The sequence below is a fragment of the Nanorana parkeri genome, unplaced genomic scaffold, assembly GCF_000935625.1.
Source record: "Nanorana parkeri isolate BGI_ZX_2015 unplaced genomic scaffold, ASM93562v1 scaffold139, whole genome shotgun sequence".
NCBI lineage: Eukaryota > Metazoa > Chordata > Amphibia > Anura > Dicroglossidae > Nanorana > Nanorana parkeri.
The window spans coordinates 2,036,639-2,055,437 of NW_017306407.1; the positions used below are offsets into that span (position 1 = coordinate 2,036,639).

An 18,799-nucleotide genomic window follows, 5' to 3' on the forward strand; every position below is an offset into this window, starting at 1 on the left:
CAGGGCCTCTTCCTGTAGTGCTGGCTCAGATTACAAGCCTATAGAAACGTATACACAGACACCATGTATCCATTCCTGAGACAAGGCAGTCTGCTGCAAAACAGAAGTTCTGCAGAGCATGAGAACAGATACAGATTTAAAAGGAAGAGCAGCAAAGAGAAGGGAAACAACCATGGATTACAATAAGGCGCACATTACAGTATTGTTTTATGTTAAAAAATCTGAGGGTTTAATGTCACTTTAAGCACCTTTTGACTTTAAAATAGCAATCTAATTGTTGTGCTTTACTTGTCTTGATTTGCCTTGCTCACAATATACATCTATGAGTCTTTGATAACAATGCTCCCTGTATTTGGCTGATTATGTCAACATTTATCCCTTTCACTGCAAGGCCCGGTTTTTCAGTATTTGCTTTGCACCAGGGAAAATGCTTAAAGTCCCCCAGTTAGTAAGTTGCAATTTTTGATGTCACTCAATATTAGCACAGTTTATGAAACTCATATTTTCAATAAACAATGCTTTGAATAAATATATAAGATGAGGTTGCGTTGAGTAAACATGTCAAGCCTCAAAATTGCGTGCGCCTGTAAACCAGTAAAAAACTATAGTACCAAAAATTGGTTATAGGCAATGCTTTAAAACAATGCATTCTCTGCATTAAGGTAACACACACACAATGGTTTTCTTAACCCCCCCACACACACAAACACACACACTTACCTGTACTCTCTGCGACCAGAAAGATGCTCGGCTTTCCCCAATCTTTCTGGTTGTGGGGGAGGGTACTGAGGGCAGAGGAGCCATAGACTGTAAGAGTGGGGGCAAAGATGGCCACACGATGTGTTTGTCTATATCACAGGTCGGCTAGAACTATGAGGTGAGTGAAAAGCACTCATCTCATAGTTCTCCTTTAAAGTAAGTCTAGCCCCCATCAACAGAAAAAGTAAAAAAAAAAAAAGCCTGAAGGTTTAATATCACTTTAAAACGGGTCGTTTGATATAGACCTGTGTGTTATGTTAATGTGCAGTTTACCACCAATCATGAAACTGTTGCAGTGCTATTCATTTTTAATAGCACCCTAATACATCTCACCACAATGCATGAGCATTAGCGGAAAACCTTCTTTTATAAAGCTGGCCATACACCAGCAGAATATCTTTCAGAAAATAATAGTTAATGGGGTTAAATCAACAATCGTTTTTGACTGCAGCAACAAAAACAAAAAACTGAAGGAGAGGGATGACACATTTTTCTTGAATGTGAATGTGGTTTTAATTCGGAAAACTCCATTAATTCCAAAATCGAATGTTAAAGTCAAATAAGAATCGAACGACATGTCAAGTCCCTGATGGCATTATCAATTAGATATTTTTGTACGAAAGTTGGTTTGAAGATCTACCAGCTTAGCATGCCGCAACATTTGCTGAATGTTGACTGGTACTGAGAGTTTGGTCAACAGGTAACCTCAGAGCACAATATCAACCTCTCACCCTGTTCTTTTGTGTTTTAACAACACTGGAGTCAGTTCATGCAACTGCCCTATTTCCAGACCTGTGTATGCAGCCAAGTCTGTGTCCTTTTACTTTCTGAGAAATGAGCAAGCTTCTGGTTAAAAAAAAACTTTTATAAAAAGCCTGTACCATTGATTTACAGCAAACTGTTTAAAGAGGTACTGCCAGCCATTATAAAGTGAACATAATGAGAACTAAGACATCTATGGGGTAGGCACCCAGAGCTGTTTCTTGTCTTTGCATTTTCCCAGGCCAATGCAATGTTCATGAGCTCTGGACCAGTGAGATTATATACTGTATTGTTGCTGAATTCCACTGTGTGATGAATTGGAAGGGAAGTCTCATTAACATCTGCTTTAGTAAATCTACAAACACATTACATTAATTATAATTAAAAGGGAGATGTGGACTTTTATCTACGTGACACACGCACAGGTTTCTTGGGTCAACTGTTACTACTTTATAGGATTTCAGCTGCCAGCTGCAGCTTTGTTCAGAACTGCCCTCATAAAGAATTACGATCCCATCAGAAACAAAGGACTTTATATACTAATGCAAAGGGCATGTTCTATGTGCAGTAATATGAAACAACCAATTAGGTGTTAGCTCCGATTAGGTTGACTAGACTAAGCTGCTGAAAGCTGAAATTTGGTTGGTGGCAGTGAATAAATGTACCCAAAAACCAATCAAAAGGCAGTTGTTACCTTTTTTTATACCTATGACTGTAATTCCCCAGAGACAAGACCAACACCAGAGTGCACTGGCATCTATCTGGATAGACATTAACAAATATGTACCCAGCATTTAAACCAACATTAACAAGTATGTACCCAGCATTCGAACCAACATTAACAAGTATGTACCCAGCATTCAAACCAATATTAACAAGTACGTACCCAGCATTCAAACCAATATTAACAAGTATGTACCCAGCATTCGAACCAACATTAACAAGTACGTACCCAGCATTCAAACCAATATTAACAAGTACGTACCCAGCATTCAAACCAATATTAACAAGTATGTACCCAGCATTCGAACCACAACCAAATTGCTACAGCTAACCTATCTACTTGTTACCAGTAGGAAAAGACAAAGGAAAAAATAGAGAGAGTTGAGATTCTCAAAATTGTACCAGCACTCTGGCTAATAATACAACACTGGTCCTCCAGTATGGGCTGGTTGCCACCACTCTTCAATTTCAGGTTCGTGAAAGACCAACATTAGTGACACTTTTAATCAGAAAACTGGTGACACCTCTATTCAGGAAGACTAAAAGCCTTCCCAATACAGATGAAGCAGGCTTTAGAGCTAACGGTCTCATGCTGTAGACTAGTTGTGGACCAAAGAGTTGCTTTAGCAACTCTAGTGTATAACTATATGTAGTAGAAAAGGTCAGGGACAGGGTTATCATTAGGCACAATAGGCACGTGCGTAAAGGCAGAGGCAGCTTTTACCAGTAGATTTGTTGGCCACACAATTTTTTTTAATATCATTAGTAGAATTAATTTAGCCATATACCAGTAGAATTTCATCTGAAAATGTGTTTTTAGAACATTCGTTAGATTGTCTAAAAGTGAATGGGGTCAAAACAACAATTGTTTTTGTCTGTAGTGACCAAAAAAATGTGAAGAGGCAGGATGGAAAATGTTACTCGAATCAACAGAATTCCAACAGTGAATGTTTTTATCATTTGGGGAAACTGTATTAAAGTGACACTAAACTCAGGAGTTAAATCTTAAAAATGCATTCCAGTACCTTAAGCCCGCACACTTGCACATTCTGCACAACTTAGTGGGGAAACGCAAAAGCAGCACACGAACACACATTCAAAGATTAAGCAGGTATGAATGCAGGGTAACTATCAACAAAAATGTGGCTTATTTGTGTATCACTCAGCTGTAGATCCTCAAATCATCTCTGAATTTATGCTGACACTGTCCTTCCTCCTGGAGGGTGACCTTCTGGAGGGCTCCAAGTTCACTCTCGTGATGGACTTCAATCTCAATACAAATTAGTAAACTAAACGTGAGACCGTTGCCCATCACTAGAGTGAGCTTGGAGTGATGGCTTCTTTACAACACACATAGAGACCATGGGGAACACAAGTAGCCACCCTCCAGAAGGAAGGACAGTGTCAGCACCAATTCAGAGATGATTTGAGGATCTACAGCTGAGTGATACACAAATAAGATACATTTTTGTTAACAGTTAAGGTATTTAAATGCTTTTTTTAAGATTTGATTCCTGAGTTTAGTGTCACTTTAATTCCAAAATCAAATGTTAAAATTAAATGACATCGGTCAAGACTCTGATGGCATTATTGAATGCTCAGACAAAAATCGTTTGTACGAAAATCTACCAGCGTATGGCCAGCATTAGTCTTCTCATATGAGGTTTTTACACATTATAACATTCTATGCCAAATTAGGATCAGAAAAAAAGGAAATGTTTTGTAAAAATGAGGTGATCCTAATAGAGGGGTGTTACTTAGGTTTTGAATTTTGTTTAACAACAGGTTCCTGTAAGAAAAAAAAGAAATAAATATTAATTACAGATAGTCTTGTATCCATCTTTTTGTTTCCTTATGCATTTGTCAAATTAAAATTTTAAATGGAGAAAACAGTTTTGGGTAGCTTTGCGGGTTGGCTCAGCCACTGGCTCCATATAGTATATGTCTTTAGGTCTCTTCATTGCGCTTTATTTCCATGGTCTTCCCACCTGCTTTTACTATATTCTGCATAGAGCGTGTGCAGAATGAGGGTTGAGAATGTCAACAGGGATCAGGGTCAAGACCTTCTTTAGGCAGATCTCATTGCTCAGGTTGCTGAGAAATATAAGAAGACATTGAGTGATTCAGACAGTCAGTGTATAGTTTTATTTGACTATATTTTACATCAGCCATCACGACGGCAGAAGATCAGATAGCTATCTTACTTTCATTTGTATCCAGCTCTTGCATTGAAGTGCTTCATCAAGTGGCTGCTTTAAAATGGTATTAAACTCTCAATCTTCTTTTCAATAATGCATCCAGATCAAACAAATGCACATTTGCATTTGCAAAGTATTCCTTTAAACTTTTGCCCAAACATTTACTGTCATCCTATTTCTAAACAGCTGGTTCCAACATTTTGAGCCCGGCTTCCCTGAACTTCCCGTCCAGTTCACAAGGGACAGTACAGTCTCCATTAACTATTCATCTACAAGCATGGAGAAGGGAGAAAGAAGGAGAGAGAAAGGAGGAGGGAAGAGAGGGGAGCAGTGAGGAGGGGAAGGATTTCCTTGCTGTGCCTGTGTGTTTGTGGAGACACACACAGCTTACTAGAACACACAAGGGTGGCTCCATAGGACCCTGCAAGGGAAAGGAGCCACCTTAAAGCAGGATATCAGGGCTAGTGCTCAGGGCACCAGTTGATTCCAAAGGAAACTAAAACTTTTAAACTTCAAGAAGCAGCATCAATTGTAAGTGATTTAATCAGCATTTGAAATAACTGAAAACATCACTTTTACTTTTCTTTAACAAAGTTGGGAAGTTGCTTGTGAGATATCATACACGAGAATGAGGGCTGGTGCATACTGAAAATGTAGCCTGCATTAGATCTCTACTGTGAAGCTAATGCTTTGCTGAAAGTTTGTGTTTATTGACACTTTCATACTTAAAGGAGTTGTAAAGTCCCAGCATATACTATCCTGTTATAACATCAGCATTGTAATAGGAATACATACTAGAGTTGTTTTTCATATTGCAATCAAAGCTTACTTGAATAAATAATCCCTTTGTAGTGAGTGTAAGATCTTCAGATCTCTTAGGCTCTACATGGCGCCATATGTGGTGGTCACTTCCAGCATCTATCTTATCTACATTGGTTACAACGCTCTATGGTGTGCAGCAGACACCTTCAACAATTTATGGGGAGTGAGCAGTTCATTCCTAAAAAATGCTGCTTACAGATTGTTTGGAAGCTGTAACTGGAAAGCACAAGACTTACTCAAAAGATTTTGATAATGCAATCAAAGCTTACTTGAAAAAATCTATTTGATGTAGCGAGTGCTGCCTTCTGTCTGCCCATCACTTTCAACAACTGCCTGGATTGCGTCTCTTTCCCTGCTGCTTGATGTGATGCAATCTCTGTTTCTCAAGACTACAAGTCCCATGATGCATTGCTTCCAGCAAGCAATTATATTGTTACATTGTGAGCAAGCAGTCTGGATCCAGGTTACTAAGCGATTACTTGTGCAAGGCCCGCGACAGTTGGTGGTGGTGGTGTATTATAAAGCGTCTTCCATCCACGTTAGATCGAATGAGTTTCATGGAGGAATCCATGAGACTCTGCGATCTGGCCCCATTTGCAGGTGTGAATGGGGCCTTAAACTTCCCTCATATTGCTATTTTTTTTCCTAGTTTCAAGTTATTTATAGAAAGGGACAATACTCGAAGTAGCAATCCGCACCTTAACTCCTCACAAGTGTAGACATGCAACTCATTTGGCCAGTTAAACCATTGAAATTTACAAGCTTTTTGTTTGAATGCAGTGCAAGGGAGTGTCTACTATAAATACAAAGCAAAACACTTGAAATAGCATCATCATAATATGACACCTTTTCAATGAAATTCCAACCTAAACATGAAAAAAGCAATGTCTATTTCACCTAACTTTTCAGGTTTTCTGCACTAAAATAGTTTTCTGAGCACAAGCTGAGTTTGCTGAGCACGAGCAACATTCCGATTGTATGTACATTTGGGGGGCTAGGAGTGCTTTGTACATCATTGCAGTGAATAAATACAGGGTACGGTAGTGACATAACAGCCAGCAGTAGGAACTGCAGTACCCAATGAGGGACATCCTGTCTGATACTCCTGGAAGTGTAGGTTGCAGCGGCACCACATGCCATAAAGGTAAGTATATTTTACAAGCTGGGTTTATTTAAAAAAATTCTAACATAGCTACCTTTTTTTCAAAATGGCCTGGTGCAAGCAATTCAGGGAAATGTAGTTTTACCCTTCCCAAATCTATAGTATAGTTTCAATCAAGGAACATGGAGAAGCAACTCTTAAGGTGCCCATACACCTTACAATTTATCTGCAGATTTTCTGTGGTCAGATGGAAAAAGTGCAACAGATTGGCCCAGGTGGAGATTACTTCATCCACACAGTTAAGTGTAGATGGAGGAATCTGTTGCACCTTTTCCGTCTGACCACAGAAAATCTGCAGATTATTGTAAGGTGTATGGCCAGCTTTACATTGTAAGTACAGCAATCAGTGTACATTGCAGACATCTGTTTGTTTAAAAAAAAATCTGCAGTAGGAACTAGCTCAGGTTCAGACTGAACCCAGTCTGAACCTGAGCTCCTCTGAACATGGAAGCTACATGGGGCCACCCACCCAATCAGATGTGGGCTGGAGTATTCTTTGCCCCACAGCTGCACATAAACAAAATGCTTCTGTTGACGTAATTGACCATATATGTTTACATGGCCATATTAGGTCAATGTCATTCACCAAATATAGCCATGTGTCCATAGAAGGTCAATGACATTGCTGCATCCTGCCCCAATGCCTATGTGCAGATGCGGGCAGGGAATTTTTCAGTCTGATTAGGTGGCAGCGAAAGGAACTTCCGTCCATGTTTGGAGGAGCTCATGTTTGGACCAGTTTCTCCATTCTCTCCAGTGCTGCTACCCTTGGTCACCGGCGCTCTCATCTTCTCCTCCGGCCCTCTTCCACATTCCAAACCTTTGGCCGCTTGGCAACGGGAGTTACTATATCTGGGCAAGAATCCTGCCGGGACTGTACACTGAGCTGTGCATGGGCGGCTCAGTGCACAGTTGTAGCAGAAAGTGCTGACAGGCATGGAGAAACATCTATGAAAGAAAAGACAGTCTCTTCTGCCATAAAAAAAACGACTGTCTGTCGGCACTTTTAAAAATGTATATGTCACTTCCACGTGAATAGTCGTTTAACATTATCATTGTTATCTGAATTCTAATTACATTCTACAGGATGTAGACTTTCCTGTCCTTTTTGTCAACAAACATGTTGATAATGGCATTTCAGATATGGAAAGACCCAGCAGACAGTCTGTGTTTCAAAGTCCATGGACCTTTGCATCCTCAGATCAGGCAGATCTACTCCACCCGTGCTAAGTAAGTCTATGGCTCAGACAGCAGGTTGCAGTTGGACAAGTGGGAACAAATGCTAAGATAATGCTGTATGCTTTGGTTAGAAACCTTGAAAACTGAGCTTATGCTTAAAAAATGCATAAGCAGAGCTTACTTTCAGGGCCCATTCAGGGCAGGCGTTACTATGTGCATAACCCAGATTTGACAACTTAGTGAAGACGTGGCGTTCAGCAACCAATTATATTACTACTTTCACCCTGATTTTCTAATACAAATTCATTCAGATAAGACATTTTCCACCCTGCTCCTTCGATTTTCTTTGTCACTACGGTCCAAAAGGAACGTCAATAAGACTCCACTTACCATTAGAAAAACCAAAAGAATGTTCTAAAAGCAAAAATATTTGAACAAAATTCTACTGATGTATGCCAGCTTAAAGATTCCCATAGAAATTAGGTAATTATCTATAGATTTAGATTCATCTTTAGATTTCAGAAGGAATGTTGCTTGGCAATTGAAAAGCTTTCTAATATCCTGTCATCTGGGTTGGATTTCCTAGCTGATAGCTATTTCCAGGACAACATTGTAGATCCAATAGTGTTACAAGCATGTAACTGCACACAACTACTATACCAGTAACAATGTTTATACACAAATTTCAGGAAAGTAATAATTGTTGAAAGCAGAGGCATAACTAGAACCTTCAGGGCCCCAATGCAAGAAACCACGAATGCCCCCCCAACCCCCTGCATTTGTTTCAATCAAATACACCTGTCAGTTTTTCAGGGGGACCTGATCGAAAGCTCAATAATAGTCTTTGGGTCTGCAGATGTAAGCGAATGCAGGATCGTTTAGGTTGGGGGAAAAAAACCTGATGGATCAGATGTAAATGGACACATGTTCGCTTACATCCGACTGTCCATAGACCTAACATATGTTAATTTAGTCCAGTTCAAAACTGAATGGATGCGGATGTCACAAAAGGGAATCTGTGCACACCCCATGGCGTATGCTCTTATATCCCTGGCCATGCAGAGTAGTGCCAGAAATTTCAATAGACATGACACGTATGTAACCCTGTGCATGAGAAATTGGTGGGTAGGTCAACACACGAGTTACCAAAAGGGGACAAGAAAGTGGGACCATAGATGCTATTATCCAAGACAGAAGAAACGAGTAGATAGATGTCGTGCAGAGTGGCCAAGAGAGAGGAGAGCAGTAGGGTGGGGTTGGGGGGAGCTCTACTTGTTTTGGGGGTAAAAGCATATAAGTCCTCACACTTGCATTTAGGAGCAGTCTCACAAATTCCTCCATGAAGCTCAGCTTAAGTTGGGTATACAAAATTTTCCAACATGCTACTTCAATGTTTTTTTATCAGTGCGGTCGAAATTGATGATCGATTTCACCGCATCAAGGATTAGAAAGTCAAATGAACCTTCCAAAATCGATTTCGTTCATTCTAAATTCAAACCTTGCATATGCCGTCCGTCCGTTTTTTTACTACGGGCGGACGGCAAGAGGTTAAGAGGCTGACATAACCCGCGGCTGTTCCCATGTAATCGGACATGCTGCGTATACCTGCAGATGATTGTCCCTGGATGCTGCCGTTCGCTGACACTGCTGCTAAACATAAGTGTAAGTGGGGCCTAAAGAGCTGGGTCTGATGCAGACAACTTACAGATTTGCTCTAGCATCGAAAAGTCTCTTGTGCTGAATCTTAACACATAATAAATAAATGATATCTGATGTACATGAATTGTAGCTTTGGAAATGTTAACATTACAGTTGTAAAATCATGAATACACACGTGAACTCTGCATGTTAGAAGTGTGCCCCTCAACCAGCGTGATTCTGCCAAACAACAGGAAGGACAGCTAGTGACGCATGTTGAGTAAACATAGTATTATCTCTCCAGGAATGGTTGTACATTTTATCTAGGTCACAGGTAACATGAAGGGTAAAGGTTCACAGGTCATCCCACACTAATCTAGAAAACAAACACCAGTGAAACCTAGAGTCATGTTGCATGTCAGACAAGGAACTACATTCCTGCTTTAAAATGAATAGCTGCTAAATAAAGTAGCCTTGTTTCTGTTATGGCTACAGGATTTCCACTTTCAGGAAAGGTACCCATAGATACAAGATGACATATTTCATGCATGGCACCTAACCCTGCTGACTGTCAGAGATATTACAAAGTCTGCCTTGTTTTTGTTTTCCTCACGTTATATGGTAATTGTGGCCTTTTGTTCCTAGCTATCAGTCCACCCTAGACTAAAATTTGCGCATCACTCAGCTGTAGATCCTCAAATCATCTCTGAATTCATGCTGACACTGTCCTACCTTCTGGAGGGTGGCTACTTTTATTCCCCATGGTCTGTGTGTGTGTTGTAAAGTAGCCACCGCTCCAAGTTTGCTCCCATGATGGACTACAATCTCACATTTTGTTACATAATTTGTATTGACATTGTAGTCCATCACGGGAGCGAGCTTGGAGCGGTGGCTGCTTCACAAGACATACACACAGGGACCATGGGGAATAAAAGTCGCCACCCTCCAGAAGGAAGGACAGTGTCGGCACCAATTCAGAGATGATTTGAGGATCTAAAGCCAAGTGATGCACAAATAAGATACATTTTTGTTAATAGGTAAGGTACTTGAATGCGTTTTTAAGATTTAATTATTTAATTCAGAGTTTAGTATCACTTTAAAGGTATTTTTTCAATGCAAGTAGTCCTGAGTCTCGCAGTCCCTGTACAACAGGAATGGATTGTAAAAGGAAGAAGCCATAAAAGGAGCCAGTCAGTACATATGGTGACAAGAAGCATGCAGATAGCAGGAGAAAGCAGAGTGGAAGTGTTGCTTCTCCTTTCACTACCCAGTCATGGACTGGAGTCCAGGTTGACTTGTGCTTAGAGGAAGTGGGCTAAATGATGCTGGCCATCACATCGAAGACATCTAGCTATCTGTAGACTGAAAGTGTTATCCTGTTATTTTTGGCTGGCGTTCTGCTTTAAGTTGACAGCAAGAATTATTATTATTAGTATTATTATGATTATTATAATACAGGATTTATATAGCGCCAACAAAATTGAGGGAGACAATACAATTAACAATACAATTTCAGTACAGGAGGTAAGAGGGCCCTTCTCATGAGAACTTACAATCTAGTAGGAGGGGCAAGTGATACAAAAGGTAATAACTGTTTGGGATGATTTAATGGAAGAACTGGAAGGACAGTTAAATTGAGGTGGAATAGGCCTCCCTGAAGAGATGAGTTTTCAAGGATCGCCTAAAGGTGGACAGAGTAGGAGATAGGTGGACAGATTGGAGTAGGCAGTTCCAGAGAATGGGAGACACTCTGCAAAAGTCCTGGAGGCAAGCATGCAATGTGGTTACAAGAGAGGTGGAGAGCAGGAGGTCTTGGGAAGAGCAAAGGGGGCGGTTTGGGTGATATTTTGAGATGAGGTTGATGATGTACGTTGGGTCGGAGTTGTAGATGGATTTGTAGGTTATTGTTGGTATTTTGAATTTTATACGTTGGGGAAGTGGGAGCCAGTGGAGCGATTGGTAGAGAGGGGTGGCGACACTGAATGGTTGGTAAGGTGGATGAGTCTGGCAGCAGTGTTTGTGATGGACTGAAGGTGGGATAGCCTGCTTAGTGGTAGGCCAACAAGGAGGGAGTTACAGTAGTCGAGACGAGATATTACAAGAGAGTGAATTAGAAGCTTTGCTGTATCATTTGTTAAGAATTTTGTAATTGTTACGGAATTTAAATCGGCAAGATTTGTATAGTGATTGGATGTGGGGCTGAAAGGAAAGCTCAGAATCAAGGATTACTCTGAGCACCCTCACTTGACGGGAGAGGCTGATTGCGGTGCTATTGATTGTGATGGAGAAGTCTGGGGAGGGGGCACGGAGAGGAGGAAATATTATGAGCTCAGTTTTAGACAGATTTAGTTTGAGGAAGTGGTGTGACATCCATGTCAATAATAAGGCTCTGTCCTTGGGCCCCTTCTATTCTCCATCTACACCGCCTCCCTGCGTCAGTTGATCACCTCCCATGGCTTCCATTACCATGTGTATGCTAATGGCACCCAAATATATCTCTCTACCCTTCAGCTCACCCCTTCTATCTCCTCACGCACCACTAATCTACTCACTGACTTGGGACTCCCACGGATAGAGGAAGATGAGAGGAGGAAGTAGAGTTGTAGGTGACACTGAAGGTGTGCTGGGATAGGTAGAAGGTGAACCATGAGAGAACAGAGTCTTGGAGGCCACGTGATTGGAGTTTATTGAGGAGAAATGGGTGGTCAACACTGGAATATCCCTGTATTGCCTAAGGTAGCGCCTTGTGATGCCAAATACCTATATACATATTAAGGTTATTTCTGTATTCCTTTTGATTTCCTTGAAAAATACACAGTTTCACAGGGTGGAAAGTAGCTAAGAGCCCATGAAACAAGCTAGTTCCGCACTAGCTTTGAAGGACAAGGTAGTTAGCCTACCTGATGGTAAGAACTGCCCTCCCTAACTAGCATTCTTCCAGGAAATTTGCCATAGCATATAATCCAGTGCAGTTGACAGGATTCGCAACACTATTCTCCCTATGTACCTACTATGTCCACAATAAGCACACGGATTGGAGTATGACTGCTCCTGACACAGCCTTCTCATCCATACATGTTTAGTTTTTTTTAATTGGTTTTCTTTTAATTTGTTTAGTGCTTGACAGCACACCAACATTAGTGTACACCCTGCTGTTGATTAATATGGACACCATTTTGTACATATTAAGCTGAGTAAGTTCCTAGACCAGCCATGAACTACTTTTTATTTAGTATCCCAGTTATATATATATGCACCTAGCTGAACAACCAATGTACATCTCCTCCAACTTCATTGATCAGTATACAAGCTGTCTTGTCACTTCTTACATAAATGCTGTAAGCTGACTACCAGGTAATCAAAGTATTTTACACAACAGTAGAATCATTGCTGCTAGTAATCCCTATAATTAACAGATGACAGTGCATGTAGTATTCAATTACCACATCAAATTTCTGCAAAGAGTATGGCATTTTGTAGTAGTCTTTCAGCCCCCTTGATGATAAAACCATATGCTTCCGAAGGATGCTGCCAAGGCTAGATATTAAAGATTAAAATATGCAATCTGTCAGAGAAGAGCGCATAGTAGATGTGCTGCAATGTAGTCATCTTCAGTTGACACTGAGGTCTAACGGCAGCCTTATATGTGGTGACAGGTATTTTCAGCAACTGAACAATTGCTGTCACCATCAGGGCATATAGACAACAATTGTGGCATGCGTTGTTGCACTGCAAATGTTGCACATTTTTGCGCAATGCACTGGACCACACCACAGTACATTGTGTTGCTGTGTGGGGACCTGAACAGATTGTACACTCTGTACACTCCAAATAAAGTAAAAAATAAATAAATAAACACAGTAGCACTGGGGGACCCTTGTTCAAATCCCACTCAGGACACCTGCAAGTAGTTTGCATGTTCTGCCTGTGCTTGCGTGGGATTCCTTCTGGGTACTCTGGTTTCTTTCCACACTACAAATAAATGCTGGAAGGCAAATTGGCTCCTGTCTAAATAGGTGCCTTAAATTGTAAGCTTTCTAAGGGCAGGGAATGATGTGAATATGCAGAAGCGCTGCGTAAATTGTTGGCGTTATATAAATCTCTGAAATGAATTAATAGTGCGATGAGCTGACCCACTGGACCTGTCGGATCACACTGTCTGGTAACACAACACATTTTAGTGGGCAAGCTAGTGTGAATGGGCCCTTAAGGTACCCACAGAAATAATTGATGGGCAAGGTCAGATCAGGAAAACTAACAACCATCAAACAAAGTCTTAAGCTGGCCATACACCTTACAATTATCTGCAGATTTTCTGTGGTCAGATGGAAAAGGTGCAACAGATCTGCACTTAACTGTGTGGATGGAGTAATCTCCACCTGGGCCAATCTGTTGCACTTTTTCCATCTGACCACAGAAAATCTGCAGATAATTGTAAGGTGTATGGGCAGCTTTAGGGCACCTGACCTCACCAGACATACCCAGGATAACCCTTCTCAGAACAAGAATCAATTAGCCAGGTTTGATTTTGCCTGCCATTTATTTTCTCTTTGCGTTAACTTGGCCCGGGGAATTAATTTCTGCCTTCTCCACTCCTTTACAGGCATAGACATGTAAACCCAGCCAATCTGCGCATGCATGTTTTGTCAGATAGCTATTTTGGCAGTTGGATCATTATCATATTTGACTGCAAGTTAATATCTGTGGGTAGCTTGAGGGCTTGTTCACACCATGTCTGGACCAGATCTGGAGGTGTTTCTGCAAATGCAGTGCATTGCTTTTTTGATGGGCTCCGGTGCGTTTCTTTTAACTTAAAATGGGCTTTCAGGTGTGGTCCAGTGCGTTCCAGTGCGCTTGTATGCGTAAAGCATGCGTTTTGGTGTGTTCCAGACCAGAAAAATAGTGCATGCAGCATTTTTTCCTACTGCATCGGAACTTACTGCACTGGTGTGAACAGAGCCCAGAAATACTATAGGAATACATTGAGATGCATTTCAGGTGCAGACAAAAAACACTCTGGTCCAGAGATGGTGTAAACAATCGCTTAGAAACAAAAGTATGGAGACCAAAACTATACAAAGGCGAGACTGTGAAAGTAGGTTGCAGCATTAAACTTTGTCGCGCATCAAAGGTAACCTCTATCAAACTGTGATCATTATTTCATAGGCAGCGGCATTGCATTCCTGTAGATTAACTGATCTATGAATAGTCTAATAGGCTCTGCCTGTCTAGAGGCAGAGCCAGTTGTATCCGCCCCCTCCCCACTCCGTTCCGCCAGTCAGCACGGATACTCTGCACGGATAGATCGAGAAGTGAGCGAGCGCCGGTATGTGTTCGATCACTTCCCGATCTACTGAGCCGACCTGTGACAGTTTCATTGTCACGGGTTGGCTTAGATTATGTGGCTGAGTGAAAATCACTCACCTCATAATTCTCCTTTAAGGATAGGGTTAAAATTAGAAACTTGGCTAGATAGATAGATAGATAGATAGATAGATAGATAGATAGATAGATAGATAGATAGATAGATAGATAGATAGATAAGCCCTGGTGGTGAAACAAGTTAGAGGCTTGTACATGGGGGAGAGATTTGATGGTGTGTATACTTTCCTACTTGCAGTGCAATGCAAGCAGCACATAGCTGTACTTATATAAAAAAAATCAGAATTCGCCTTGTACTTGTCTTATTACAATAAGGTACATTCAGGTTGATTTGCCATGGGTCACTTTGCTCTGAGTCCTGTGTTTTATAATAAGCCCATAGGTCATCATAACCTTTGGTCCTTCATGAGCCTGTAACAGAAGCATAATATCGGACATGGGAGTTGGGTAAGGAAAAACACATAGGTTGAATAGGCTTTAGCCCTCCAATAGTGGCCTGTCACGGTAGTAAGAACAGCTGAGTATTCTGGGATTATACATCTGTCAGCGAGAACGAAATGTCATCATGTGACGCATGCAGCATGGTGTCTTATTGCTGCTCACTTTTAGTTAAGGGACCAAATGCAAAGTCCTACTTGTCTTAACTCAGTAATGTGTGCCCAATTAAAATGATTTCCTACATTATATGTTAAAGAGGTGTACAGTAAACTGATACATACTTTTATTAAAGCACAACAAGAAATTCAACATGTTGGCACGCCATCATTAACACTAATGCCAATTCATTCCCACACAGCTGCCACCTTTTGTATCACTTGCCCCTCCCATTTAGATTGTAAGCTCTTACGGGCAGGGCCCTCATGACCATCTTGTCTTGATTTGTATTGTAACTGTAATGTCTTCCTTATATTGTAAATATATATAAATCCTGAACAATAGTAATATAAAGATGTCAATGTCCATGGAATCTAGCAATTATTTGGTATGCACCAAAAATAAACCACTTTCTTCTAATCTAAAAGTAAGTGGGGACAGGTTTCTTGTGGTTCATATCCACTCAGTTAGGACATGCTAAGCTACACAGAAAACAAAAAATGTATCTCCATACTGTATTCCTAATGTTAAAACCTGAACTTCAGGCAGATATAAAAGACACAAACTAATGCAGCTCTGTATTTATTAATACTTAATTGAATTTATTTGTAAATGCAAGCAGTGTACGTACAGTACCTTAATTTGACCTGGTATCAGCCTCTTGCATTCCCCTGCCCTGCACAGCAGAGCTCAGACTGGGAAAGAGAGTAACAGTACAAGAAGCCAATCAATTGTGCTGCAGTGCTAATTTGCTAAGAAAAAGTATAATGATAAGGGGAAGGAGCAGAGATGAGCTCATCAGTGTGCTGCTTTTCCGTCCCTGTCCAGTCACAGACTGGGGACATGGACACAACCTAACTTCATGACTTAGCTGCAGTAAAAAAAAGTGGTCAGCCTAGCTTTGCTGTGTGGCAGAGCTGTGTAAATCTAAGGAAAGGAGTACACATTATTTGGCAGGTTAAACAGCACTTGTATATGTTTTTCACCATTTAGCTGTTGCTGGTAGTTCACTTTAGAATGCACAGGAGCACCATGCAACATTTTTTTCATTTACAGGTTGTATTTTCTATTGTACTGTGGATATGCTCTATGTTTTTTGTTTTTTGTTTTTAGTATATAACCTCCAGAATTAACCTCCAGTATTGGCATTATAAAGACAAAGTGTTTCCAGCAACTATGTATTTGCTGTTGTGGTAACAGAACATGCGGATTAATCTTCCTTCTGGTGTCTCTTTTCCAGCTGCTCAGAGTGAAGAGCGTTTGTGCGCCTACAAAGATCCCAACCAGCAGGACCAGGGAGTCAGCGAAAGTCAGATATCCCCTGAGAATGGCACTGTGGAGTGTTCCAAGGGAAGCACCTGCTTTGGCTTATGGGGAAAAAACAGAGATGGGGAAATCAATCTCGTCAAGCAAGGCAAGTAAAAAATAATCATCTAGCATCTAGATTTAGAATCACATTTATTTCTGTTTCTTGACGTAGTATGTTTGTGTAAAAAAAAATGAGTGTCATAGACATACCTCCCAACTTTCTTGGATGAGAAAGATGGCCAGCCCTTGCAGAACATTGTGTTTAGGCAATGGACACACCCCTGCTACACCCCCAAGTATGCAGACCATTAAGAATTTATATGCCAAAAATAACTGGTTAAACCCAGCATTTTTTCCACCACTACTTTTCTTTTACACTGGTTGGGTTCTGAATGAGGGACAGTTGGGAGGTATGGTATGGCATTGGACACATCTTTACCTGTGGTTAAAGCCTTTCTTTCCAAACTACTACCAACCAGTCACAAAACAGACATATTTCACAGTGCAGCCAATATTTCCATAACTCCTATAGTAATATTTGGGAAATTAGCTGGGACTAATGATGACAACATTTCTTTTATTGTCTTCAGGTGCCTAAAATAAATCTATGAATGCAAACCTCACTGGCTTACTTCAGCAGCATGAGGTCCACATAGAAAACAAAAGCCCCAAAACAGTATGTAGCAGAAGCAGCGGCAGCAGCAATCTCTTCTTCCGTTTCCAATGTACTTTTTTACTTTCCCTGTTCATTATCCCATCAATGGCTCTTAAGGAGCCTCCTTTCAAAAATAAGGGGATAGATACCTGCCATTCTGGACAAACCTATGAGCATATACAGTATATATGCTCATAGGTGTTATATCACACTGAGGATCCACTAGGATGCTGTGGCCTGCACAATGCTTCACTTTCAAGGTCAGCTGTGCATGTGCAGTGCAGTATAGATGTAGGTGAAGTGAGGCTCTGTGTAGGCAGGATTGGGGATACAGTCTGAAGAAAAGGGCTGGTGTAGTGGAAGGGACTTTACCATGTGCCATGAGAAAACAGTAACTTAAAGTAACACTAAACTCGGGAGTTAAATCTTAAAAATGCATTAATTTGCCTTAACTATAAATAAAAATGTATCACCCAGCTGTAGGTCCTCAAACCATCTCTGAATTTTTGCTGACACTGTCCTTCCATCTGTCCTTCCATCTGGAGGGGGGCTACTTTTGTTCCCCATGATGTTCCCCATGATCCCTGCGTGTGTATTAAAGTAGCAATCACTCCAAACTCACTCCCGTGACAGACTATAATTCCAGTAAGAATTAGTAAACTTGTGATGAGATTGTAGTCCATCATGGGAGTGAGCTTGGAGTGGTGGCTACTTTATAACACACACAGGGACCATGTATAACCTAAGTAGCCACCCTCCAGAAAGAAGGACAATGCCAATATGGATTCAGAGAAGATTTGAGGATCCATAGCCGAGTAATACACAAATGAGATACATGTTTGTTAATAGTTGGGGTACTTGAATGCATTTTTAAGATTTAACTCCTGAGTTTAGTGTCACTTTAAGGTAGCCATACACTGTACAGACACTGTTATTTTTTTTTTTAATTCAGCTCCAGGTTGAATGAAAAAAATATAACAGTGTATGGCCATATACACCTATGTACAAGCAGATGTATATGTGAGATCAATGATCTCACTTTGACATCTATGGTAGTGAGGCATTTGCCAGCCCTTGAACACGTTATGTGCTTCCAGGAACCTTTGCCATTTTGTTCCTAATTGACGAGTATTTGCAGCATGCATGAGATGAAAACGTTTCTACAGGAAAAGAAACAATCAGCCTAAGCCGCAAAGAGATTTTCCAACGAGTTGTAAAACCTCTTTATGCAATAACAATCTCTTCCACAAAGCATAAGCGCTTATTACTACACCCCCTTAAACAGACAAAGAGCAGTGTTTGAAACGGTTACATTCATTGCTTTTAATAAACATACTAACTGCTGCCATATCAATTTGACAGTGGCACCTAAACTATATACAGTATGCATTCATTTCAGTATTCAGCCAGGTAGCGCTGGACCCCATTACAGTTGCATGGTCTGTTGTGGTTTTGGTTTATGCCCTTGTGAATGGAAGATGTGATTTCCCTTTTAGAACTGATATTGAGTAAAGGTACACAGCGCTTCATTTAGCCCTATCCATCCATTAATTAAATGGTCATAACATTGATTCAACTGAGTAATGTATTCATAGGCTTATATACGAAAGCTGATTT

The 18,799-nt window shown here is 40.7% G+C and overlaps 1 protein-coding gene across 3 annotated transcripts in view; it reads left to right on the top strand.

The window, feature by feature from the left end:
- The window catches only part of BMPR2 (bone morphogenetic protein receptor type 2), a 144,649-nt gene that overhangs the window by 49,505 nt on the left and 76,345 nt on the right, over positions 1–18,799 (top strand). For all 3 annotated transcript variants that reach the window (XM_018554022.1, XM_018554023.1, XM_018554024.1), the window contains exon 2: positions 16,460–16,633. In XM_018554022.1, the coding sequence (XP_018409524.1) occupies positions 16,460–16,633 (174 nt within the window). The remainder of the gene's footprint in view (positions 1–16,459; positions 16,634–18,799) is intronic.